This window comes from Apteryx mantelli, chromosome 19 (genome assembly GCF_036417845.1).
Source record: "Apteryx mantelli isolate bAptMan1 chromosome 19, bAptMan1.hap1, whole genome shotgun sequence".
Classification (NCBI taxonomy): Eukaryota; Metazoa; Chordata; class Aves; order Apterygiformes; family Apterygidae; genus Apteryx; species Apteryx mantelli.
Window position 1 is genome coordinate 12,012,372 of NC_089996.1, and position 27,259 is coordinate 12,039,630.

Genomic DNA, 27,259 nt, shown 5'->3' on the forward strand with positions numbered 1-27,259 from the left:
GAATGTTTTACAGCAAAATTATTGTAAAGTATGTGCTTCAGCCATTTCTTTATAATTTGTTATACACATTTGTTTGCCATCAGCTAAGCAGAAGAAAGTATTTTATTGCCCTTGTTAAGTGCAGTGTGTTTCTGTTGTACTTTCACTACTAATGTCCTGCCTGGATAAAAATGAGCCTCAGCTAGACCTTTCTCTTCTCATTTTAATAACTGTCTAAATAGCTTGGATCTTACAGTACCTAAAACTTTATTTGAAAGGAAAATATTAATATTTATTTTTTTAAAAATGAGTTTTGCTTTTAGTAGCTTTTCCAGGATTCAGCTTCTGAAAAAATACATTTTTGAAGAAATGTTTCAAGAAGATAATTCTTTATCCATCTTGAAGACACATAGCAGCAAGCTCGTTGCTTGGATGACTGCAGTCCTCACTCATTTCTGGAGAATTTCTGTGCACATGCTAGGCAGAGTTTGTTCTAAATTTGGATTTCCCTATTTGCTAGGTAGGAGAGCTATAGGAGATGTAGGGAGTAGGAGAGTGATAGGATCCTACAATAATGTCTGATAACATGCATTAATCAGAAGTCATTCATATTTCCATAAATAAATCAGTTGACTGGTCTTTGTTAATATCTTCCCATTTATGTTGTATATGTACAGTTTCTAATTAATTAAACAGCGTTGTTCACAGGCAAGTATTAGAATAAGGGAGAAAAACCCTATAATAATTTATAATTTCAAAATTGCCATAAGACATTAAAGTTTATCACATAATCAGGTGTTCTGATAAAAACAAGATATTCCAAATCTTTGCAAAAAGCAAACTTTTTTATAATTCTGATACTTAATTGTCACCTGGTGTGACATTATTGTTTTGATAAGAGATGAATGAGTTTGCCAACATAGATGAGTCGATAGCTTATGATAAATAGGAAACGGGGAAGTGCATGGTCATCTTTCACCGTGCCCTGAATATCCAAAGTAAGAAAAATATTTTTCCTGAAGGACAGTTTGTAGGAATATTACTGAAGGGAGAGAAGTCAATCTGCCAACCATATTCAAAATTAGCATAAATTTCAGTTATTTCCCAGATGTCTCCACTTGAAAACTACTTACTCCATCTTTGTTTTATTAAATCACCAAGAACAAAGAAAAAAATGATTTCTTTAGAATGGAATTCGATATGTGAAAGAAAGGAATGGAATGTCCCCTTAGAGTATTTATTCATTAGATGAAACACATTTGTTTGTGGGAAGAGTGCTTGAAATGGTCTAAAGATTAAAGTGGCACACAAACAAAAGCTGCAAGGGAATACTCACTTCTGAAAGCTGTTTTTTACTGAACCTGAGTTTTTGTAGATAAGAATAAGCAATAAAATACAGTATATATTATTGACAGCCTCAAAAAATAAAGTGCCGTATTATGCCTGAACCCAGTTGAACACACATGACAAAGAGTGTTAGATATTTCTCCACAGATTTTTGCTTTAGCTATGTCAAACTGCATAGCTCACCAAGGAATTGCTCCACCAGTCTTGCATCATATGGTGTCTCTAGTCTCATACCTGGGACATTCCCATATTCCTGTAGCCCTCAGGAGCCCAAGACTAGATGATGTAAGACCAGCAAGTAGAGTCTTCAGCTCTCTATCCTCTTTGCATTGCCTAGATAGCTCAAAGAGAAGAGGAAAAGGTATTGAGTATCTTAACTGACAAATGAATTTTGCATTGTTACTGAGGCCATGTGAGGAAGGTTTAAATATTGATAACAGCATATTGCTGAATTCGTGGATGTTGAAAAGAGGTCAGAATTCAAAATCTCACTTATCAAAAGACAAAGGAGAAAACCATTTATAATTTCCTTTAGCACATTTATCAGAAGTATTTTTAACAGATAATTGCTATTTTTCCAAAAACATCATTTTGGAGAATTTTACATTAAATATAGATAAATCATCAGGAGGTAAATAAAGGCTAGACAGAGCTAGACCATACCCTGTTACTTTAGAAAAATATAACTGAAAAAGTCAAGCTAGGTAAAAGAATATGCAGACACAGACATCTCTGTTTCTGTTATCGGTCAAAGAATGTGAGACTGAATAAATGTGCTATGCCACTTGGGAATTCTAGATAGATAGTATATCCCTTAAGTTGATACTTTACATTAATTCCAGCAAAGGTGGTTTAATGATACAGCCGTGAGGCTGTTTAGCCCTGACAGGAAATGAATTGTAGACAGGCTTCCTTTTTACTGTGGATTATAAAGTTATGAACACTGCTGGTAATAAGTTAATGCTCCACCAAAGAGTTTTGAGTGTGAGATTACTACCTTTGGTAAGCAGCTATCCCTAAGCAGCCTTTTCAGATTCGTCAACAATATTTGTCTAACTGCTTATAATGGGAGCAGGGTTTAAAGTCTGGCTTTCAGGCCACAATTAAAGCACCCTAAGGGCACGTTCATCTTTAAGCATCTGAGTACTCCCACTTGGGCCAAATCTATATAGAATCCAAGGGAATAGTAATGCTCTTGATCAGTTCTTACAGTAATCTCTCAATCTCTCATTTCCTTTGCGTAATTTTGTCAGAAAATATGAAAATAAAACATTTTGGACTGCAGTGCTTAGATATTAGGGAAGTATGTGTCAGTTTTGCTCCAACTGAATGTATGTGCTATGAGATCTGCTCGTTTTAGTCTCATCTAACCGTCTCCACATTTCTTTTTCTAATTTTTTTTTTTTAACTAATTTAAAATAAAGCTACATCACTGCACTATTTATAGGTTTGATAACTGCCTAGTAAAACTAGGCTCTTTCTATGTAAGGAAATTCAATCAAGACAGGATTCAATTCAATCAAGACAGGAATGAATTGGAGTTGCTTTTAAAACAGGCACTGAAACAGAGACCTGCAAATTAAAGTTGAACAGTTCTAACACTTTAGTCATGAATTTCAAAAATACCCTGTTTTGCACTGAATCAGCCTGTTAGCCTTGGGCTCTCAGACCGTTCTTTGTAAAATGTCACTGAGGGCAGTTGTCACAAAAGCAAGCTCTGTTTCCCCTTCTTTCTGTAGTGACATACTTTGATTATGCTGTCTGCAGCTTTTATTCCAGAAAGGCTGTACTGAAGCATGGCAGAGAGTGTATGCATCCCCTCTTAGAAGCAGGGCTCAAAATCCTAAGCTGATGTCACTTCATATGAGTTTATAATTTGGCCTGATGTCTGTCTTTCTAATTACTGTAACCAACAAAGTATCGTTCTTGGGGCATTTTCTTTGACTCAAGGAGAAGTGATAAATAAAATCAATGAGATCCATACTTTGTGAAGTGTTGGGAAATTTTTGTTAGCTCTACTGTTCTTATTCCCTTTCCGCTTTATGTAACATTAACTTGACAACAGTGGTTATCACAGCAGACATCTTGCAGCTGAGAAGGCAAGCGGTCACCAGGGAGACTGCTTTGCTGCTCTGTTATCAGCTGCAACAGTACTGAAGCACTGCAAATGATTTGTTGTTATTCTTTTTCTCATAGAATTATACACATCTCCTTTGCCTTAGCCCTAATTAAATGCATACACTCAGAACAAAATAATGTTAGGTTATAATGTATTTTGGCTAACGTGCCCTCTCTTGTGAGACTACTCTTATTTTGATAAAGGGTGCTTTGGACTGTATTCCACTTCTTTTATATTGATAATTACTTTTACACTATTACCTTCTACTTACCTTGCAAAAGATAAATAATCATAAATATTTGATTAACTGAAAGCCTTGTATTTTCTGCTGAAGTTTATTTTTGAATACTACATTTTTTTCCCAAAAGATGATATATGCAGACAACTGCAGCCAAGATATATTATTTATGAAGTTTCATCAAAAAATGTAGTACTTCACAGAGAGAATAATAAATATGTAGGAAACCTAAAACTGCAACAGTAGGCTAAATCCTGTAACTTTCAGACCATATTTCTAACTGTTTGAGCTCCTTTACCTCCCATTTACTCCAGGTGAAAGCTTAGCAGTCTTCCAAAGCAAGATCTAGGACAGGTAACAAATCTGACCCTGGAGGGTGTGAAAATACAGCACTAGGAAGTAGATCAATTTATGCATGATTCACGGGGAAAATGAGCTTGAAGGAAGTGGTGATGATGATGATGATGTCTAGGGAAATACAGTGCAAAATGTGAGTCTCCTGCCTACTATGGGAAACATCAAGAAATGCAAGTACAAATCTACCAGTGAAGAAAAAGAATGAAGGGAACACTAGTGAAAGACTCGTGGAGAAGGAGTGAAAATGTGGAAAATAAAAGACAAAATTACCGATGTAGGTGGAGCTTTGAAGTATACAAAGAGTGAATAGGATGTATTATCTGGTGCATATTAAGTCAAGAAGGCAGATAAAGCAGTAGAGAATAAATACAGCATTTCATGTATGGGTGACATATATTCAGTGTTTTTAAAAATATAGTCTTTCATGGTTAAGAAAATAATACAGAGAGTCAGTTATCATTACCTCCATATAATTTTTCATTTACAAGAACAAAATGAAATAATTTTAATCAAATTGTAAGTGAAAATAGTATAACTGTTCCTGGGAATGAAGTGGGAGAGGTGTAGCAGACTTCTAAAAGTGTAAGCAGAGATCAGACACAGGGGTTTCATTAATAAGTCAGCAAATTTGTTGACCTTTATTTTGGACTTGCATATGGTGACATACGCAGGAATGAGGAAAGACCAGGGAAGATGGAAGCAATTGAAGGATGAAAGCCTATTTCTGTTTAAATCATTAGAAAATTTCCATTTTGAATAAAGTTTCTTTCTTTTACAGGAGAGGAAGGAAAATCTAGTGATCATGTCTAGCACATTTAAAACATAAATCATCCTTTTCTTCCTTTCTTCATAGCTGCCAGATCTTGAAAACTGTTACACAGCAACTCTCTTGTATTTAAAGGGAAGTGGCTATGGATTATTTTCTCAAACCTACTAGGTTTTTCAAAATATGCCACCTGATAGGTGGCACATTTTGAGGAGCAGATTGTATAGATCTCTGCTAAACTGAAAATGGGAAGAAGCCTGAGAATAAGTGAGTGATACAAGGTAAAGTTGATGTAGGGAAAAAAAAAATCAATGGGATTTGCTTTTCAAGCTGTGCTAAACAGTACTGGCACTCTTCTGTGTGTGCCAGTTCTCAAGTTACCTTTCTGAATTCTGGTGTTTTGGCCTCATCAGTAGACGTACTTGGTGCCTCACAGCCTTAGTTACCTCTCGGATGGTTTGTACCTCGTTCACTGTGCCCTGAAAGTAATGACTCTGTAGCTCTAATGGACTCTGTTTGTCTCTAAGAGCTGAAGTTATCCTTTTCCAGATTTTTGAGAAGTAATGACAACACTGGAGACAAAGGTGTGAGAATGGGAGAAAAGAAATTGAGTGTTTTAAGAAAGGATTTTTTTTTTAAATATGAGTGCACTTAGGACATGCCTTGGTACAAAGAAGCTTTAAAAGACCGTATGCTGCGTGCAGTCCAGCACATTTTCCAAATAAAAGTTTTAAATCTAAAGCAGGCTCACAGATGGTTCTAATGAGCTGGTCTTGGAGATATATTGTGACTTGAAAAAAAGTAGTTTAACTCCTAAAACACTAACATTTCCAGATGACTTTCAAGCTGGAGCACAAGAACAACAATATTCATGCATATGTTAATTTTATATCTGTTTCTAGTCTTTAAAAAAGGGGGAGGTTGGGGGGGGGGTTGTTTGTTTTTAGGACCTTGCACTTTATGTACATTAGAATACAGTATCACAAAAGAATACATCAGGAGTGTTTTTGCACATTGACTGATGCTGCTTTCTCCAGCACTTTTCAAGCTCTGCAAACAGTTAGTGTGGAACCAATAGTAAGAAAAATGGTAAAGATTTCCCATGAAAATTGAATTTTTTAAGAGCTATAGCATAATACCCTACTAAAAGTATTATTGATTTCCTCATGGAGGGGACTTTCAAACTAAGACCAGAAACCAAGACTGCATTTTGGAGATTAGCATGCCTGGTAATTATAAAAGGGGAAAAGAGAACACCGGTTTTTTAGTACATGTAAAAATGCCATCCTTTCAGATTTTTCTTTTTTTGTTAAATGATGTGGTATTAAAAACTTAACCCCAGAAACTTCAGTGTAAATCAAAAAGTTAAGCAGCACACTTAGTAAATTGTACTTTGTCAAGATATGTAGAGAGATATACATTCGTCTATCCATACACATTTTCTCTGAAGTTGTCTCTAAATGTCTTGGAGTTTGTGTCCAAATTTCCAAAGAATTATGTGTAAACATAGAGCTTGGTGATAAATGAAACAGTGGAGGATTTGATTCTGCCCAGATGTCTACTTTGTATAGTTGTCGGCATCTGTATGTAATAGATGCAAAAAAACAAAGTGAGACAGACCTCAGCAAACCGCAGGCCTAAGGGTTTTTTTGGTTGCTTCATACAGATGTAAATTACAATAAAAAGCTCAAAAGAGTTAACTGCTGGACTCGGTAATTCTACCAGACTGTCAGCTTCTGGAAAATAATTGTTAGTAATAAAGGTCTTGTCTAATGGCTTATAGCTTTGTAGCACAACAAATGTTTTTTAGACTTTAATGTTTATATTATTATGCATTACAAAAGTGTTAATTCAAATATAATCTTTTTATGACATAGTTTGAAGTTACAGTATTCTAACTGACACCATTTCAAAGCTGTATGGTCCTTCTGGCTCCCCAGCTTTGAGAGACATCTTATTTCTCTATTTCATCTTAGGTCTACCTTATGGATGGGAAGAAGCTTACACAGCAGATGGAATCAAATACTTTATCAAGTGAGTATTTCCGGGGGAAAATGGGTTGGAGGAGAAATAAAAACCCATCAAGCTAAAAGTATTTCTAAACCTAGAATCAACAGAAAATTTAGAAAAGTAACAACACTGTGATATGTTTTATATACAGCTTTATTACTGACATCACTTATTCTTCTCTGCATTTTGTAACTGCACTGTCCAGAGAATCCTGGAGGACTTAGTTAAAAAATTCAACTGAAATTTAGTGAGAGCTGTGTAACTAAATCCTTCAGATGTCACTAAAAATCCTAGTGTACAGTGTTGAGATTGTTTCAATTACATGTTTGGTCCTATAATGGATCCAGAAGATGTGAAAAAAAATCTCATCCCCCTAAAAAGTTTACAGGCATATCTATTTTTTAAATGACCATATAGTTTGGGGGAAGTGGAAAAATTCTAACAGCTAGCTTTTTAGAAGATAACAGTCTGGTTTTATTCTGGGATTTCAGTCCCTTTGTATTATTAAGAAACACAAAGACCAGCAATCTCACCAGATATGTCAGTTGACCTAGAACCTGGACTTTTGTGTCTGTACTCTTCTGAAGCGTACCTCAGAATCCATAGTACCCATTGTATAATAACTGAAATATTAGTAATTTTCATATTACCTCCAGCCCTAAATGGTTATCGTGTGGGGAACCTCTTAAGCAGCAAGTTCCTTCTTGTCTGTGAACTATCCATGGTTGTATCAGAAGATAACAACATTGTTTTCTTGAAATCACATCCTGCTCCCTTGTCTGGAAATAAGTCATTTTGTTGTTGCAAGAGGGTGAAGGAAAAGGACCGAAAACATTTAATTATGATTCTTAAATGATCAAGACAAGTCCAACTGCCATACCATTCATTTAGACAAAAGTCATTATATTCTAAGCTTTACATTTAAGATGTTAATCATAGGCTCACTAACTTGAGTTTCACAGAATATTGATATTTCACATTATCATTTCCTGCAGGTTAAGCAACTTTTATTCTGTAGATAATGCCATTGAAACCGTGCCTGTTGCAAAAGTCTTGTTTCATATTCTGCATATATTAAGTACCTGTCAAGACATACAGATTAGCCATTTTAAAAGCCTCAGTCACAGGTATGCAATTCTAGCAGTTGAAAACATTAAAAAAAGGTTTTTTTCACTCTGATATTCCCAAAAATGCATTTTAAGAAAAATCTTCTTTTTGTTTTGAATTTCTGCCCTATGCAAATTATACCTACAGGTCCATGGGGTTTGCTTTGTACATCTGGCAGGTATTGCCAAAGATACAGCCGTACCTTTCATTGCAAGTGGCTTATTAGAAACATTTATAGTAACCAACAGTGAATTTCACTTAACAGTGTTCAGAAGGACGTCAGAGTGAACAATTATTATGCTGTCCTGCAAAAAAAATGTAGAAAAATATGTCTCTATCGGGGTTAACTGTAATTGTCTAGAAGTTCTTGCAAACAAATAAATTCTACAAAACTCTCCAGAGACTGGAGGAAAGGTGACATTGAAAAGATGTTAAAATAGCACAGTGTCTAAAGCACAAAGAAACACAAAAGCTTTAAAAAAGTTTTAAAACTAGTTTTAAAACTACAAAAGCTTTAAAACTAGTAACCATCTGAAGAGAGATTTTAAAAAAAATACAAAACCCCAAGATTGGGACCTTCCTGTTATTTGCTTTTTGGCTTTCCTTAATTAAAAGATTTCTTTAATGGTTTTTTTTTTTCTGAAAGAGTAGAAGAAAAAAAGCAGTGCAAATTCATTATATACAACAAATGAAGTAAAAATAACATTATTTATAAACAGAATACAAAATATGCAATATGGTTTAAATACTGTTAATGTCCGGTAGGTAGAGAATTGCAAACTTCTTTACAAAGACCTACTTGATAAAAGCTGTGGGAATCTGTTGTATACTATAGGAAAGGAAAGATTATTTTTAACTGTGTTCTCTGATTCCGGAGGAAAAATGCATGAAAAAGAAGCAGCTCGTGTTATGTCTCCCAGAAGCTTCAGGTAGTGAATTGAACAAAGATTGTTGTTGCTTTTTTCTAGAGGATAGTGAAAGTGTAATCCTTATAATAGTTTTTTATTATTCCTTTTAAAGATTGGAACAATTGGCTAAATTATAATTCAACTCCATTCCATATATATCATGAACCATTGATTAATAACTAGCTTTTCTATCTACTGCAATTGACATATTGTTTAATTCTTATAGGTGGCATGTAAGAAGATGGTATTTTGGTGGTGGACTTCCACTAAGTCTCCTAAAAGATAGGAAGGACAGTGAATAGATCTTTAATCCCAGACTCTTACCAAAGTCACGTAAATAGCATTGAAGTTTGTGCATTAGGCAGCCAAGAAAAACGGGGGGGGGTTGTTTTTTTTTCCAAACTGGCTGCTCTGTTGTCCTTAACTAACCCCATGGTGCCTACAGCTAGATATATTAAAGCAGACATGGGTTTTTTTCCGCAGAGGTTTTCAAACACACCATGTATGTTAGTACATTCCACCTCTAATCAAAGGGTGGCTTTTATTTTCAGACAGATGTAGGTTACTGCATGGGATTTATACCAAAAAATATTGCAGAAAAATAACGTAGGAAATTAAAAAGAATCATGCTGTCCTCCAAAAAGCCAATTGTGTAGCAATTTAAATAAATACAAAAGAAACTATTAAAATAGAGCACTGTTCCATTGGTCTTTAAAAGAAGTTGTTTATCTGTTGATAAGTGGAGTCATATAGTACATTTGGAGGATTGAGGTAGATGCTCGATTCTGTTCAGGGTAAATCACTTAAAATTACTTGAGGTTTATACCTGTGCAATTGAGAACTGAGCTTGAAGAGACTGTTATGTAGCAATAATAGGAAATAAAATTTAACAACAGAATGCAAGAAATCTCACATTCGAGAGAGATTTCCCCTCTTTTCCTTTTTTTTCTGATTTTGTTACAAGTGCTTCTCATTTATCTTGATGACTCAGCAGAAAGCTAGGTTGGCTGAATATACTTGAAAATTTTCTTTTAAGAGCTGCACTTGGATGTAGAGCTATTGCAAATGTGACGATAAGGTTCATGTTGCAAAGGCTGAATCTCAGCTAATCTAAGCAGTGGGAGCCTAATCTGCAGAAAGTATCTGATGTTTATCATATTATCCCCCCTTGTTGAAACTACAGACTTTGACTGAACACGTTTTTTTAGGAGTTCTTGCGTATCTGATCTTTGATTGTTAATGACTCTAGAATGTTTTTCCCTCCGTATTTCTTAATGTGCTCCTAGCATTACAAATGATAGAGCCCCAGGATTGCTATCATCATCTTCTGCAGTCTGTCCTAGGAAGTCCTCCATGTCAGTCTTTTCATGGCAGACAAGGAAAATCTATCCGTTATAATCGCAGAGGAAGGGACAAGAACTGTGCTAACAGTTCTTATTTCAATTCATTAGAGTGAACTTAACCGAGCTTTCAGTAAGAGATCATAGTAATTAACATTCCTTTTACCTATTTCCTTATTTTGCTTGCACTGCTGTTTCAAAATGTCTGTACAGAGTGTAAGGCTTCTTGTGTGCTTAAGAATTCATACTTCTTGCTGCTCTTTGTAATATGTTTAAAGCTGGTCTGAGAAAGTTAGCCGTTTAGAGCAAGGAGCAAGTGTAGCAAAAGTCCCTTGTTTCTGACACAGGAATGGAAGAGATTTCAACATGAAAATTCTGCCTCACGTTGAAAATATCCTTTTCTAGGGGAAACTTAGCTTGAGGAGCATTTTATCAGGTGATCTTCTTCAGTAAGATTTAATCCCATTGTTTAAATGGGAATTAGCAGAATAGTTGATACTTTACAGCTCTGGTACTAATAATGTAACCTCCTTGTACTCTTTGGCTGTGAATTTCAGTCCTTTCATTCTTTGGTGTTTATAACAGGCAAAGCCATGAGGGGTTTAAGAGTATTTCAGCACTAGTCCTCTCCAATGTATATAATCAAATACAAAATAAAAAAAGTTGTAATTCCGTAAATGTGGCCACAATTAAACTCATCTTATATATGAATTGCCACTTTTCTTACTATGCAGTTATGCTGTGAGGATATATAGAAGCCACAGTGGCTCTGTTTAAATCCACAGCAGTTTTACACTATGCTAAAGACAGTCAAATATTCTTTAATTAATAGGTGCCTTCAGTTCCAATGTGTTTTACTGGGCCTTCAAATAGCTGAGTCCATAAATCTATATGTTATAAGTCTAATGCAGTAAACACCCCGGAATGGCATCTTAATAGCACATAAGCTTGAGACAGCTTGCTGTGAAATTTCCATAAATATCTCTGAAGGGGGTGTAGCAATATGAAGTGCATGAGAAATCAGAGTTTAAAAGAAGCAAACCAGCTGGCTTGTGTTACACACTAAAGTGAAACCCACTTATGTGAATAACTGACATGAATAAAACATTTACATGGCTATAGTCCTTAGGGACTGATTATACCTATCAGGGAAAGCTGCATCTTGTACATGAATACTCAGTTTAAGACAATTTTTGAAACCATCTCTTTTATTCAGGAGGTCATTTCAGTCTCCCGTTAACTTATTTTCGAACAACCCACTTGCTAAGTACTGGCAAGTGTGAGAAAATTACCTTTTAGACTGCAGTAGTATGTCACAAACTCAGATGATTCTATGCTAGGGATTAAGGTCATGTGTGTAGATTTACTGTGAAGTATCAAATAGTAACGTAAGTCTTCAAATCACATCTCAGTATGCTTTGGAAAAAAGTAAGTTCAAGTGTCTTACAAATATAATATGTATTCACAGTTATCAAAAGGACAAAAATTACACCAGTAGATTAAAAGGTAGGGATCAGCTTTGTTGCTAGTTTAGCTCTGGTTTCCTCCTGCTGGAGAACAAAGAATAAAGAGCTAACTTTGGCCCCAGATACGTTTTGAAATAATCTGGTGTACTTTAAAGTAATGAAGAGGGCATGTACCAATACAATCAGTCAGTCATACTCAGCACCAGATTCATGTCCCCATCAGTTAATGCCTAATAGAAACACATTTCCGATGCCTGTTTTCTTACCAATTTACACTTGATATTTTTATCACCATTCACATCAGCAAATTTGGTTCAGAAGAGTTGAGTTTACTGACTTTGCTTAATCAAAGTGACAATTGAATGTAGCCACATTGGGTTTTTCAATAACCAATAGCAATTCCAAAATCACAGAACAGAATTGGAGAAATGCGTAGGTTGGAAGTGATCTCTGGAGATCACATCGTCCAACCTTCTGTTGAAGAGTAAGTTATCCAGAGCCCTGTCAAACCAAGTCTTCAATGTTTGCAGTAAGGGAGATTGCACCACTTGTCTGGGCAACTTATTCCAATGTTTAATCGTTCTCATGGTGAAGAATTTTTTCTTTTATCCAAACAGAATTTCCCCTGAACTTGTGCCCATTGCCTCTTGTCTGTCGCCATCTTTGTGAAGAGCTCTGAATTTTGCCTCTGTAAACACTATTTCCCTAGCTTTTTAATAGGACCAGGTTGCAACTAATACTGTTAATGTTGAATAGTTGGAACCTGATAATGCTCCATCTTTTCTATAACTACCTTTTAGGTGTTGGAAGACTGTGATTAGATCCCCCTGAGCTTTCTCTGCTCTAGGCTGAACAAACCCATTTCCTTCAACCTTTCTTCATGTGTCAAGTTCTCCAACCCTCTGAGCATCTTGGTAACCTTCCACTGGATCCCCTTCAATTTTTCCAGTGTCTGTCTTGAACTCAGAGGGGCCAGTATGTTGAAGAGGTCCCACATAATCAGGTAAAAAAGTTGATTATTAGTTTTACTTATTAGATGATTGAGGCTGTTCTTCTGTTTGAGAAATCCAGTTACTGATGTTCTAATAGAAATTCCTGTCCACCAAAGATAGTTTATCAGTAAAACCCAGAAACACAAAGGGGCTAGTAAGGGCTCATAAATTATCACCTTCATTCAGATGTATAAAACGAGCAGTCAGCTGGGAGGCATTAAGATGGGAATAGTTTTTTAAGTAAGAGAAAATTCATCTTGCTCATCTTTAAAGCTAATTATGTGGCTATTTTTGTCCAGGTTTAGTTCAAATGTAAAGTTCAGTGAGTTTACTAAGTGTTGTAACCAGTATTAGGACAAAATTTAACTTTTGTTGTATGATTCAGTATTAAAATTCTCATGGAAGTCACAACGTTGCATCAGTGCAAACACAAAGTGTATTCTGTCATTGAATGGATTTTGTGAATTGGTATCTCCTGAGTTTGAATTTTAGAGAGGTAAAGCTGTGTATAACTTTGCTCTCCCAATGAAGTATCATATGTGCTAATTAATTAATGGATATGCACTGATTGTTTAGAATCACACAGGAACAGTATAAAAAAGCATGGCTGGAATACCAAATTATTTCCCAGAGAAACCCATTATAGTTTATCTCTTCCATCCTCCCACTTTGTTCACCTTTAACATATGGCAGCTCTGTATCATGAGACTGGCACCTAAAATTAGGTAGGGCCTTGCTATTCTCCCTCCCACTCCCACCCACTCCTTGCATATGTGTACAGTTTGTAAGGACCAGCTGTGAATTTTGCCCCTGTAAACACTGTTTCCTTAGCTTTTTAATAGGACCACATTCCAACTATTCCACATGAACTGTATTTTTCCTCAAGCAGTGAGGGAACATTTATTTTAAATTAAATTCTTCTGAAAGTCAAGTAAAAGTTCCCAAATATTTTAATCTTTTGGGATCTTCTCCCTTAGATATATTAGAGCCTGTGATGTTTTCTGTCTTATACCAAAGGGGAAACAGTAGTATTTGATTTAGGGTTTTTCCCTCCCCTGATATATGTAAAAATCAGAAGTTTCCCCTGTGTGCTTTAATATGACAGAGCCAGGCAGTGAAGGTACTCTGAAAATATGCCAGTATAACTGAGAATAGAATTTGGTTCATGTTAAGTAACAACCTAAACTGAAACAATACATGTAAAAGATTAGTGAAAACACACTTGATGTGTTTTGGTAGCTTTTGAAATCATACCTAACAAATCAGACTTCCACTTTGAAAGCCAGCACATCATGTTTATTCATTTTGTAATATTCTATTTTGTGTGGTTTTGCTTGGGGAGGAGCCATCATTAATTTTACTGGAAGTTGGTCATTCTCAGAAACTGTTTATGATTTTATGACTGAACTAAGAATAGCAAAGCATGTGTGATAGATGAAGAACTTCTGTAGTATAAACATTCATGTTTTATAAAACTAGAACTAAAGGTATCATCATAAAAGGAAAATAAATCGCGGTTGCTTTTACTTACTGCATGCTAAATTGAAAGCACAAAGCTGTTTCTTTGATAAATGTGCTCATCCCTGGCTGGATCCCCCTGCTTTCCAGTACTGGCTCTTCTCCTAGCTCCCTGCATAGCAGTAGGCAAATGAGTTGCACCAGAATCATCAATTAGTAAAATCAGCATTGTAGGTGTCCCCATCTTAATAACTTTGATTTGTGAGGAGAAGGGATATTTTTAGGCATGGCATATTCTCTGTTTCCGTTGAGTTCAAAGAAAGAGGCAAGTACTTTACATCACTGAAAATTGGACCCTTCTTATTTTACATTTGTCACTCAAAAACAGAGGCTGCTTTTGAGAATGTTTCTTTTTACCTGTCATCCTCAAATCCTCCTATCTGAAAAGAGAGGTAATAATAGTTAAACAGACACAAATATTTCAATAAGACTGACTCAGCACTAAGTGCTAACTATTATTGTTTCTTTATATGAAATTTTTAATGCATAATGTTCCAAAATGTTCTGTGCAAACTTTAACTCAGCATCAGTCCAAATGCTTTGAGAGGTAACCATATGAATTTGGGCAATCCTGATATTTTTCTTTTTGTTTTTTTGGATAACCAACTTGAGACATCTCAGAGAACTTTTATTTTCACAAAGTGTTAAATGCCTGCCATGTGAAATACATGATCCTTTGCTGTGTCTCAAGTTGGTTATGAAGAATAAATGTATCCAGAAACAGTATTTCTCTTTGAAAATTTTGTCCCCTGGTTGTTCTTTGTTCACGGACACTGTTGTCTGAAATAAGGCTCCTTATTAAGAGGCACAGCAATGATTTAGTGTAAGGCATTTTGCTAAATGCAAATTCATAAAGACTTACAGATAGCCAGGATGCAATGAAAAATCAGACTAATTTCTAAGGTTTAGAAATGGTTTAATTGCAAACATTGTGATTGTAGAAACTTCATTTACTCTGATTTTCACTGAAGCCATTTTGCATGACTGTGAAGAAGAAACCTCAGAGGTAATGCTGGGAAACTTGGCATTGGATTTTATGATAACATGAGTTTGTAACACAAGAATGTTAAGACCTTAAGCTGCTTTTGGTTGGGTATTTTTTTTGCTGGGAAGTTGGTTGTTTTTTAATATCAGGAACCAAAATGGAGAAACATTCTTTCAGCTTTCACAGATGTTGCACTCTCTGTCCATGTTCTGGCCTATCCTATCAAATAGCTGTTAAAATTTCTTCAGTGACCAAACACATGAAACTGAAAATAATTTTTGCTGTAAACCTAGAAATCCCCCTGAAGTCAGTGTGTTGATCTCTCTTACCTCTGCAGAGTAATTTTAGTCTAACACAGATGTGATCTAATTTTCACCTACTGAGTTACTTATACAATTGGAAATTTTAAAGTTCAGATTCCTGGTAAATTTTTCTTTGTTGGGGCAAGATTTGTCACTTGTGGAATAAGCCATGTATACCACTCTATGCCTTCGGTTCTCCTGCGATCTACCTGGGGTTTGGGAGAGCTGTTAGAAGCAGGAACCATGCACGGCAAGGTGTTTTCTGTGTGTGTTTCATCTGAATCATGGGCCTAAGCCATCATTCAGGCTTTGATTCATTTTAGTACACAAGGGGTTTAAACATTAGCTTTGTGCATGCTCCAGACAATGGTAGGAAAAAACTTACATCATCTTGGCCTGAGTCTGCAATGTCTATCCCATCAAGATATCAGGCCTGTGCTGATAAGACAGGACTGATAGGAAGTGGGCAAACTGGTTGCACAGTTCTTCCTAAAAGGACCCTTTATGTTACGTGCGGGATGGGCATATCGGATAGGTGTGTCGATGTACCTCAGGTTGCCCTGAGAACAACGTGGATTGTCATCCCACATTAGAGCTGTGCTGGCGTTGCTTAGTTGGATGTGCAGAACTAGCACCACTAATCTTTATGTCCCGTTGCCACTGTAAATACACTGCACCAAAATGAATTTTTACAGTGTTCACACTTACAGGATTGTGAGTAACTGCATCTCTTACTAAAACAGCACTTTGAGAGTAATAGCAGTTGGCTAATACAGGGATGAGATACACTTCAGTTAGTGCTTTAAAACTGTGAAAAGTTTGCGTATCCTATCACTCAGGCCTTTCAGCTTATTGACCCTTGACTCAGATCCTACTTGTTTGGTCAGATTACTGGTTTGGTTTTAGACTGGGCCATTATCGTTGAAGATTTTTAATAATATAGCAGACTATTTGGATGAATAAATTCCTTTCCTGGAGATGACTGCATTCTGAAATTGCTCATATATTTTTTTCATAGTAGACAAGTGTTTAATTGGTTTAATCAGGGAATAAATAGTGAAACTCTCTTCTGGAGTTTCACTTTATATCCCTCTGCTTTTAATTACTGGTCAAGCAAAATCTGCAGTCCCTGAGGGAAATACAAAATGGATTTATGTCACCTTAGGGTACAGTCCAATGAGGTGATAAGTACTCTCAATTTTATTACAGCCAATAAAACTTTAGGTCACTGCCATCTTCCAGGACCTGCTTAGCATCTCTTAGGGTAGTTTATATGCTTTATGTTCCTTATGAAATGTAGTCGTGAAAGAGGGTCCAGTTTTAAACCAAATTTAACAAAAAGGAGAAAGAAAAAAAGAAGAATATTTGATGTCAAATCACCAGATTTTGATAAATACAATACAAAAACCCTTCCCAAACTGCTTATAGGTTTCAGGTCTGGAAATTGTCTTCCCTAGATGCTCTCTATAGTTGACTATACTAACATCAACCTCACTGTTGTTTCATTTTGTCCTAATCCCTTGTCTACAAAACTAAAATTCTTTAGTTACAGTTAAGAAGTAGTTACTCCTTGCAGATCCTCCCAGCATTTGCACTTCAAAATAGCAAGAGTTTTCAGTTGCAAATGCTTGACTCTGTGTATCCAGACAGCATTTAACATCTGCCTTCCAACTACTGACATTTTCAAAGGGGATACCAAACATGACAAAAACCATGTCTGGGTCTGTAAGTGTATGCTAGCTCTGAGAGCTTATTTCATGATAAACATTGGCACTGAAGAAACAAAAAATGAATAACAAGTTCAAATTCATAAGGGACAACAGCAAAGTATTAAAAACGGTGGCTCTTAAAAGCTGAGGAACAGTTGTGTTCCCAAAATTCACTCAATCCTAAGTAAAATTAGGACTGCATTCACAAAATTTGTGTTAGGTGCAGCACCAGTAGCTATACATTGTATTCAATCTACTTATTCAGATTGTAGAGTGATTTAGAAACACTATCTGGTAGAGATTCAAGGCCAACAGAATTAGCTCAATGCCTTCAGGAGTACCAGGTCCCTGGTACGCCCACAGATACTCCATTGCCACCTGGTGGCACGAGGAAGAGTAATTCTGTCTTGCCTCACCAACACATGAAGGTTTTAAGGTGCCTGGTACAAATCAGGACCACTCAATTCTTGTGCAGGAGCTGTTTTTTGAAAGTAGTATTATTAGGCAATGTTTCAGAAGAGGTGCATAAGGAATGTTGATCCCAGCCCACAAGACTTGCAGAGGAAGTTAGAGAAGCATGAGTGAAATAGAAGGGAAAGAGCTGGGTACAAACAGAATGCCTTCTCAGAGATGCAAGATTTGGGAGGATGGATGTTAAAGAGAAAAAGGATCCTTGCAAAGCAAAAGGCTATTCCGAGCCCAAGAGAAACAAAACCAAAAAGGTCCACCAACAAAAGACAAAGGGACTAATTAAAGCAAATCTTGCAAAGCTGTGTGTAGTCCAGCAAATAGCTACACAGACAGATTCTGTGCGAGACCAAACACGGAAGATGGTGTAACCTCTAGATGCAGGATTAAGTTTCAGGATCTTCATTCATTGTCTTCATTCTTTACTTTCCTGTTGCTCTGGCTCTCACGAGCCCCCAAGCCACCACTGCGTACTAGCGTATAGCAAAGAAACACACGTAGGCCCCCATAGAGCTAGTCACCTAGCAGCAGGCATGTACCCTTTTTGCAGTGGGATAAGTGTGGAAGTCCAAAAGAGCACAATATGAAATATATTTCTGGGTAGTATAGCTCATGTCCACTTCCAACCCATTGCATCTATAGCTAGCAGTGCTATTTGCTAATTTTTTTTAACGGTTATTTTAGTAGCAACAATGGAAGTACTGAAGGTTAAAGCTTTTGCAGTATGTGATTTCATGTGTCTCAGCCCTTTGCCTTAAGCTGGTCGGCAGTAGCTACATTGCAACAATGGCTTTGCAAAAATTGTCGGTTGTGTACAGATCAGTAAAAGCTCCATCAAGCACCAATGCTCTTTAGTAAAGCATTATTGCATTTTGAAGGGCTAGTGTACTTTGGGAAATCCAAAACCTAAGATAAGAAAGGTTAAACATTTAGCAAAATTACTACTACAGATTAAATAGATTAGGTTATTGGGTGTGTTCATTTAAGGAGGAAAAAATAGCTACCTTGGTCTTTGTATTATTTCAGTTGAGCAGAATTCTGCTTTCGCTTTCATCATCTTCAATACCACTCAATTTAGTAAAGAAGCATGGGGTTCATATGAGGCCAGAATTTGGCTTTCCAAGTTCAGATACAACTAAATCCTATTTGACAGAACTCATTTGGTGGCCCCTAATGAATCCATTCATTATGAGAGTTTGGCTAATTAATGGTTTAAGGCTTCATCATGTTGCCTGAACAGTTCTCAAACAAATGGGTCTTGCACAAGATTGCTCCTTCTAAAGCTCAGAAACCCTGGTGGGCTGGAAGAATGCAGCCAAGACTTATGGATGTGGCCCCCTGTCACAACACAATAACCTCCAAAGAATGGGACGTGCCTGCTTTGTAGCTTAGCATCCTGCACAGTGACCTACAGCAGTCCTGCTGTCTGCCAGGCTTTTCTTGATCCCCTGTTTGGCTCCAGAGGTTGACCCTAACGGAGAATACAATTTAAGGTGAAAAACATGTCTTGATAATGCTCAAAATCTAAGAAATATGCAGACATTCTTTTCCATTAGTTTGTATTATCTTTGAACTATTATTTTCTTAAAAGACTGTCCTAAGTTCTCATTTTTAAAAGAAATCATTTTCCACGCAAAGTAAGAGCCATAAGGAAGGTAATTATAATGGCATTTTAAATAATTCACTACCATTTCTTTGCCAAAACAACCCTGTGTTCTCATATTTTGTTTTTACAAGCTTTAAAATTTGTCCTGCAATTTACTAATATTAAAAAGACAGAATAAGCCACTGACATATTCTCAGATCAAATGTTCCTGTTTTCTAACAATAAATTTGGCTACCCTCCAATAAGCAGTAATTTGTTTGAAAACCTAAAAATCTTTAAATATTGTTAATTGCTCTGAAAATGTGGTGAAATGGATCTTTTGAACAAGAACATTTGCAAATGGAAAATGTTTTACATTTAGAATTTGTAATGTTAGCTTTCCAAATCTTCCTGTAATATTCAAAGTAGTTTCTTCTTCAATTAAGCGAAGCCTAGAGGTAGATTTGAATTCCCTCTCACTTTTATTGCTGGCCCTAACACACAAATCAGAGAGGATGTATTTCTAATACAAGAATGTTCTGCAAACCAGTCAATCTGGGATTATCTCTTTGGACTGATTATGTCAAAGCTCTTTAGCCACAGCACTTGTGGAGAACTAAAAATAAACAGGAGGGGGTTTATACATTTATTTTGTACCTAAATAATCTATGCGTCTTTCTACAGTGTGAGACATGGTATCTGGACTTAATGTTTATTTATAAGAGTTCTTTTCTTAGTAAGGATTTTGGCTAAGAGTTTAAAACAAACCATCCTACTAGTAGTGTTCAAGGGATAAAGTCTAGTGCAAGTCTAAAACAACTCTGTTCAAATCAGGAACATTTACAACAAATTGACATTTGAGCAAAATGTGGCCTCATGTATGTTGAAAATGGATGAAATTTCTAATTCTCGTCTCCTAACCGGTGAATGAACAATGTTATGCTATTGAATAAACCAGATTTTACTTCTGATTTAAGTGCCACAATGCTGCACTATTAAAGATCTTAAGAATTTTTGCATTTATTCCTAAAAGAACAAAATCAGATTCTTACAGCGGTTAGCAGAAAGTAAGGCATGCTGTCTTTTGCCTCATCATCCTAAAGTATGTAGGAGGAACATCTTCTGAAGAATAAACGCTTAATGAAGAATTTTTAATTGGTTACATCAAAGACCCATGAATGCTTTTTCACATAACTCTTGTATTCCCTTGCAGTTTCTCCCATTTCACAAGGATGATACTACATGCTCATGAGAAAATAGAGACAAAGATATATGTACATAGCAGGCCAAGGCAGGCTAGACAGGAATACATACAGACGCTGAAGGGGAAGAATAAAATTTAAAAATAAGTTTGTTCTTAGCTACATTCAGTAATGGATTCCTGAGAAATGGCTTGATAAAAGCTGGCAGTATAAACACTTAAAATAGTACTGCAGGCAGTAAATCTTGCATTGGCAGAGAGATGGACTGGATGGAGTCTAATTCATTCAGCTTCCATGATTCTGCAAGTGTTGGAATGAATTCTGCATCTTTATGCAGATAAGTAAAATTGCATGCTGGGACTTTAATTTAGAGTGCTATATTCAATATTAAACCATAATAACTGATCTTTTAAATCAAAGAGGAAAAAAAAAAGATGGCACTTCCAGACATCATAGAAAACATTACAGAAAAATACAGTAAAAACATTTCCCTTAGTTTATTTACAAACCAAAAATTATGAACACATATGTTGTGGAATAATGGGAATGATGCTCTTTTAATCAGACAGATTTCCTCTTAAAATGGCATATTATTCACAATTCTCTCCTAAAATATGTTGTATAAGAACTATATTCTTTGTAGCCTTCGTGTTGGCTATCATGTATATTTGTATACATGATATATAAATAAGCATTGGAAAATTCTGGAAAGTTGCCTTTGTTCCTGAGAACAATGATACGTTCACTTGCTGAGAATGAAAAGATAAGTGACCTTGAGAATGGTCAGTATCTGCTACATTATGTTTTATGTGGTTACAGTGTTGTTCAGTTGTTACTTCCCATAGTTTTTTAACTTTTGTAAAATTTATTCTACAGCTCCAGTAAGGCGATACAATTTTTTTTAATATATTAATGAAGGAATGGTGTCCATCCACTGCCTTTGGGGGGAAAAAAAAAAAAAGCATTGCTTTTGCACATAACTGGAGGAGTTTGGGGGGGTTTTCTTGGTCCCTATTCAGGCACTGCTTCAACTGAAGTAGTGGCTACATTTATAGTTTATCAGTTTAGAGATGGGTTAATCTAGTTAATGCAATTCAAGATGTAATTTACACTGTGATCCTAGTTCATGTTTACCTCTTGGTGAGCAATTTTTTTGTTGTCCTCACATTTAGCTTATTCAGAGCCCAGTACACTCAAACGAAAGGTGTGAATACAAGGTAGGATTATAATACAGTCATATTCTTTGAAAAGTGCTGCCCATACCTGTAAGTTGGTGTAGTGGAACATTGACTCAGAAATTTGTACTTTGAAGTATCAGTATCCGTAATCAGATGCTTCAGGAGAGGATTCTTGAAGACAGAAAGGCAAATTCTTTTTCACTTGTAAAGGTAAATCCAGAGCATTTCCATCATGACACTTCATATTTAATTAAATAGGTGAAAATAAGCATGGGCTTTAGATACACTGTATGTTAGAAGAAGTGAGAGTCACAGAGAAAAGCTGTTTGCCTTTTATGCTGTGTATTATGTGTCATATTTTTCAACGACTCCTTGTAATGAACTTATATCATAAAATTCATCTTTGCACTGACTTGACTATAAAAGCTGTGAATTTATTAGCAAGATTTTTTTAAGAGAAAAGAAGCAATTTCCTTTACCAAGAACACATTATTCCAGAAGGGAGAAGAGGCTGTGTCTTGCCCACACACAGTATGGCTAGCATGCATACTACCAATCTTAAGGTGTACAGTATTCTCACTCTGCAAAAGTAAGCCTATTTCATTTATCTGGCCTTACTGAGTCTTGAGCAGGTTCTTTCCATTCATACAGAAGCTTACCAAAAACTATAAAAGTAGCTTAGACTGCATTTTAAATGAGGTTCTAAGCCTTTAAAAAATAGTACTGACTCTATTGAGTTATTACTTACATGTGTAAGGGCTGTGGAAGCATGCCCAGAATTTGTTCTACAGGGCATGTAAAGAATATCCTTCTTTTGATTTATTCATCTCCCTTTTTTTGAAAGAAGAAGAATGTCTTAATGATTCTAGGATATTAGTTCTTGTTCAAACGATTTGAGCATACTACTATGAGTTAGTAACATCTGTGTTGTGATTTCATGTTTGGCCAACTCCCTCTTGACCACTTTGCCTTGCCAGCTTGTTGGAGTTTGGTGAGGCTTTGCTGGTCTGGGTTGTACAGTGTTGCTGGGTTAAGTGTCTGCAGTTCTATTAATTTACAGGAAATGTCACCAGTTTGTATCAGGAGTCTCTTGCAAAAGCATTCTCTTTAATTTATCTGGAAATGAGAACTTCATTCCAGGTTCTTGCATTGAGACGACTCCTCATTTTATTTGTAAAATCTCATACTTGGCAATAAAAAAGAGAATCCTATACTTGAAAGTATTGTAATGATCAATACAGTATGAGGCCTGAAAATTGTGGAATCCATCTGGTATTTTTTGTTTCTGAGACTGGTAAGCCTCTTTTGGGTTGCTAATGGCTTTCTTGCTTCTTTTTAGTCATGTAACACAGACCACATCTTGGATCCATCCCGTAACAAGTGCACTAAGCTTGCTTGGCCCTGAGGATGACAACGATGGAATTAGAGAGTCTTCCGGGTCCAAGAGCTGAGGACGTCTGTTGACAGAAAGTAGTTTGTCTAATTGCAGCATGGTCGTGAGAAGACATACAGTTTTTAATCTAATGTACTTTCTAGTCTAACGTAGTAGTACCTGATGATACTCCTCCCCTTGAAGTCAGCAGGCGTTCTGTTCATTTAGGTAGATTTATCCGTGGGTGAAATTCACCCTGCGAAAGATGCAGGTGCTGCAGAAGACTCCCTTCAGTCTTTATCTGTCCCAGGTCAGTGTGCAGGCATCAGACATATTGGGGCCTGATCCTGTCTTTTCTTGACTTTCCTATTGGCATAACTCCACTGACTTCCATTGAGAGTTTCACAACTTTGACCAGGATGAGAGTAGGACTGGGCCCTTGGTTGTGATTCACATGGCAAATGCCAGTTGATGTTTGACTGAAACATTCAAGGTGAGCTTTTTCTTTTTTTTTACTTTTTTTCTTTTTTAACCAACGATAGTGGGTGTAACATAGATGTCTTTTCTGTAACTACTGAATTATCTCATTTTTATAAAAGAAATTTTTGAATTTATTTTGCTAACAAACATTTGCAAATTATTACAGGTATTTGAGCCCAGATGACTCTTTTAACAAGTACTTTATTAAGACTGGTGATTGGGCTTTAGGAAAATGAGTCTTTGTAAGTTGTCAAGTAAAAAGAAACAGTTTTGGTAGAGGACACCATACTCTGTCAACAGTATGAGGCAAGAATGAAAATAATTCTACTTTTGTACTCTGCTAAACTGATACACACATGCATCAAATATTTCAGTGGAAGCTGTGAAGTTTCAAGTACAATGAAATCTGTGAAACCACCTCCAGGATCAGCAGAAATCAGTCACCTCCTCAAAGTTGGTCTTTAAGTAGAACAAAATCTTGTTGTAAACATTGGTGATGATTTAAAGAGGATAAAGAAAACAACAGGGGGTGCTACTGCAACCTAATGTACAGGTTTCACTGCTCCAACCTAACGAACAGATTTCACTGTACCCCACCAGCACAGGATGTTTTAAATCTCATTATTCCCAGCACAACATCTGATTCTATGCTGGAGAGTCTGGAGACTCTATCTATATACCTGTGTGTGTATACATATATGTATATATACACATGTGTATGTGTATTATATATACGGTAGGTTTTGACTAATGAGTGAAATAAGGACCTGAAACTTTGCTGAAGCATTAGTGAATATGCCAAAGGAACACTATTCTGACCTTAAGTCCAAGAAGGAGGGCAGTATTTTAAGTGGGTGCGGAAGGCACAGGCTGCAACCTGCACTTTTCTGAGGAGCACACTTAAGGGCTTCTGAACTTCCCTGGAAAGGTTCAGGCACCCTACTCCACGCCAGCTCATCTCTCTTGGCTGATACAAAGGAATGAGGCTGCCCTGTCACCTTTTTTGGAGGTCTGTCTCTGGCAGGTGTGATTTAAAAATCAGTGCACTCTGAAGTATGGATATAAAGACCTGACTTATTCATAGTTCTGGTAGTTCTGGTGCCTCTACCACTCTCTCTGTGACCTTTGCATTACAGAGCTGTGCCAAGTCAGGCACACTGTAGCTGTTGGCCTTTTTGAATCGAAAATAATTTACAATTTAGAAAGTCTCTTCTTTGAATAGCAGTGCAGCAATCTATTGCGTATGGCCTGTGAGCTGTAGGGCACATCACCAAAATATTCTCCTGGAGGAACATGTACAGGAGTGATCTGAAGTACAGCTCAGAAAAGAGCTTTTTACAGACTTTGCTGGAAGTAGGTGTCAGGATATACTCAATAAGCAAATAGGAAAATTTGTTTTGTACTTTTAACTAGGTCAGAACCAAATTTTCTGTGAATCTGCACAGCTGATGTGGATTAAGAAGAAGAGCTTGCTCAACAGATCCACAGTAACTTATATTTCCAAGAAAACTCCTCATATGTAGCAATAGCCCTTAAGGTCGCAATGTTTCAGTCATATTTTGCTCCAGTGGCTCTTGCATACTTCATTGCCTCCTTTGCGTTCCCCCAGAACACAATCTGAAGGAGCAAAGTATGTGCTTCAGGTATAGAGTTGCACACTCTAGAAACATTTTTATTGAAATCCTGTTTCTGAAAGTGGTTCAGACTCATGATACATAGAGAATATATAAGGTTCTGAATTCCAGTATTTACTGTAGCCTTAGTAGTAGTTAGGGTGCTTTCTTTATGACAGGCGCTTTCAGTTCATACTTTTATGATAAGCAGATTGCACGTAGACTCCATTTTTCCAATTCCATGCAAGAGAGGTTGAATCTCCACTTGGCTGTCACAATCTTGACTTACTCTGCTAGTGGCTTTGTGAGAGCTAGCCGAGTGTTTCAAATAGGAGAAGCTATTTAGGGACAGAGCTAGAGACTATGGATCAGGCAGGCTTCATCAGCAGAGACTTTCTAGAGACCTAACAGCAATTTAAAGCTGTCCTTCTGTTAGATCAGCTGGAGGAGGACAGCTATGCACATATTGCTTGCCCTCCCCGAGGAGCTGGTAATGATCTCTCGCTCCGAGCACGCAATGCACAGCCTGCTGTGCACGAGAGGGGGAGAAATCAAGACAAAATGTTGGCGTTCTGCCTGCTCTGCTTACTCTCTCCGCCCACAGCTGAGAACATTTCAGAAACTTGAAGACTGTTTCTCCCTCTCTCTTATAATTTTGCCTAGAAATTAAAGACATTTTAGAAATAGATCTCTGCATCCATCTAGCTTCTTCTCCGGTAAGTATTACCTCTTCAGATAATCTACTACTTCAAATTCTCCAGGACTGAAACTGCATTTTCATACCTACAATCTCCAAATGTTCTAATCTATTTTTGTAAGCTGGCATACTTGTTTCCTAGGTTATTTCTCTCTGTCTCCCCTTCTCTCTTCCTTTCTGTGAAATAGTTTGCAGAACTACTTTGATTAAGCTGAACAGTGTATGTTGAGAAAATGGTTCTAGGATAATTTAAACACAATTTGTAAAGAGCGGTTGTCAAAACATACAACACTGTAAAAAGCTACTTTTCATTTTTATTGCAGAATAAAACATTTTAAGTGGAAAAGAAATGAAAGTGCAACTTTATATGCTTTAAAATAATGAAACTAAAGTTTTATAAGGGTTTGGCCGCTGGGCCATAATTGATGCCTCCACCAGCATTTATTTTCCATATAAAGGTGATACTCTGAAAAATACTGTTCTGGTACACAGTGGTGTTAATCTTTACCTGAATACTTGCAGCACGCTGCCCTTCAAATCCTGCAAATACTCCAGTAAATTTAAAATGGCACATTCTCCATGATCAAAGCAAGTAGCTTAACCCAAGTATCAACACAGGCATATTAGATATTCGGTTTAGCAGGTGCTAAATAACTTCCTAGTATCACTACTCAGTGTCGCAATAAATTAGATGATCTTTTCGTCAACCCCACCAGAGAAATATATGCACACATACATGCATAAACTGGCCATTCCATAAACATTACATAAATATTCACGTAGTGGGCAGGCGTGTGGCTGCACTGCCTAAGCAGTACTAAGCAACTGGTGTTTTAGAGCTAGGTTAGTATAATGGCTACATTGTCATTTTCTGCAGTAAAGTCTACAGAAAAGATATGGCTGTTATGTAAGCAAATACCTTCAGCCTCTATGGATCTTTATGATAGATGAAAAAAAAAATTGCTATTTACACACAGACATTTAACACAAGGCAAGCACTTCACTTAAGTCCATCTGGACTCAGAGTGCTAAATCTGTTCTGACACTGATTTCATTTGGAGTCTGAAGGTTTCACTTGGGATTGCAGCATTTCTGGACTCCATACAGAGAACTTCACTTGAAATTCTCCAGTAGCGTTATTCTCAAAGGCTGATCCTACTCATACTCTCTCTAGAAAGCCTCCTCTTTAATACCATACCCTTTAAGACCATGAATGATGTAAACTACCACTCCTTTTTGTATTTAAAAACATTTGTGGTGGTGGAAATCTCTTGTGTATTTCGGAGACTTTAGTGATAGAAAGTACTTACATTTTATGTAATTGAACATTTACAAATCACTTTGTCAACTACTCAGGCTGTACATGTTATTAAATCCAGCTTTCGCTTACTTTCTAGCACTGTTGTAAGCATGTAATGAGACAAGCAGTCTTTTAACTAAAAAAGTCTGTAAAAGAGGGAGAGAGGCTGAATCCCATGTGTCTTGTTCCAAGATAAAATTTCCCAGAAGTAACAAAAAACA

At 36.6% G+C, this 27,259-nt stretch overlaps 1 protein-coding gene across 5 annotated transcripts in view; it reads left to right on the top strand.

The window, feature by feature from the left end:
• Window positions 1-26,194, top strand: part of STXBP4 (syntaxin binding protein 4) — an 82,695-nt gene extending 56,501 nt beyond the window's left edge. For 3 of the 5 annotated variants that reach the window (XM_067308346.1, XM_067308347.1, XM_067308345.1), the window contains 2 exons: window positions 6,783-6,840; window positions 22,916-26,194. In XM_067308346.1, coding sequence (XP_067164447.1) covers window positions 6,783-6,840; window positions 22,916-23,027 — 170 coding nt within the window. In that variant the 3' untranslated portion in view covers window positions 23,028-26,194. The remainder of the gene's footprint in view (window positions 1-6,782; window positions 6,841-22,915) is intronic. The other 2 variants (XM_067308349.1, XM_067308348.1) reach the window with 1 other exon arrangement.
• The last annotated feature ends 1,065 nt before the right edge of the window (window positions 26,195-27,259 follow it).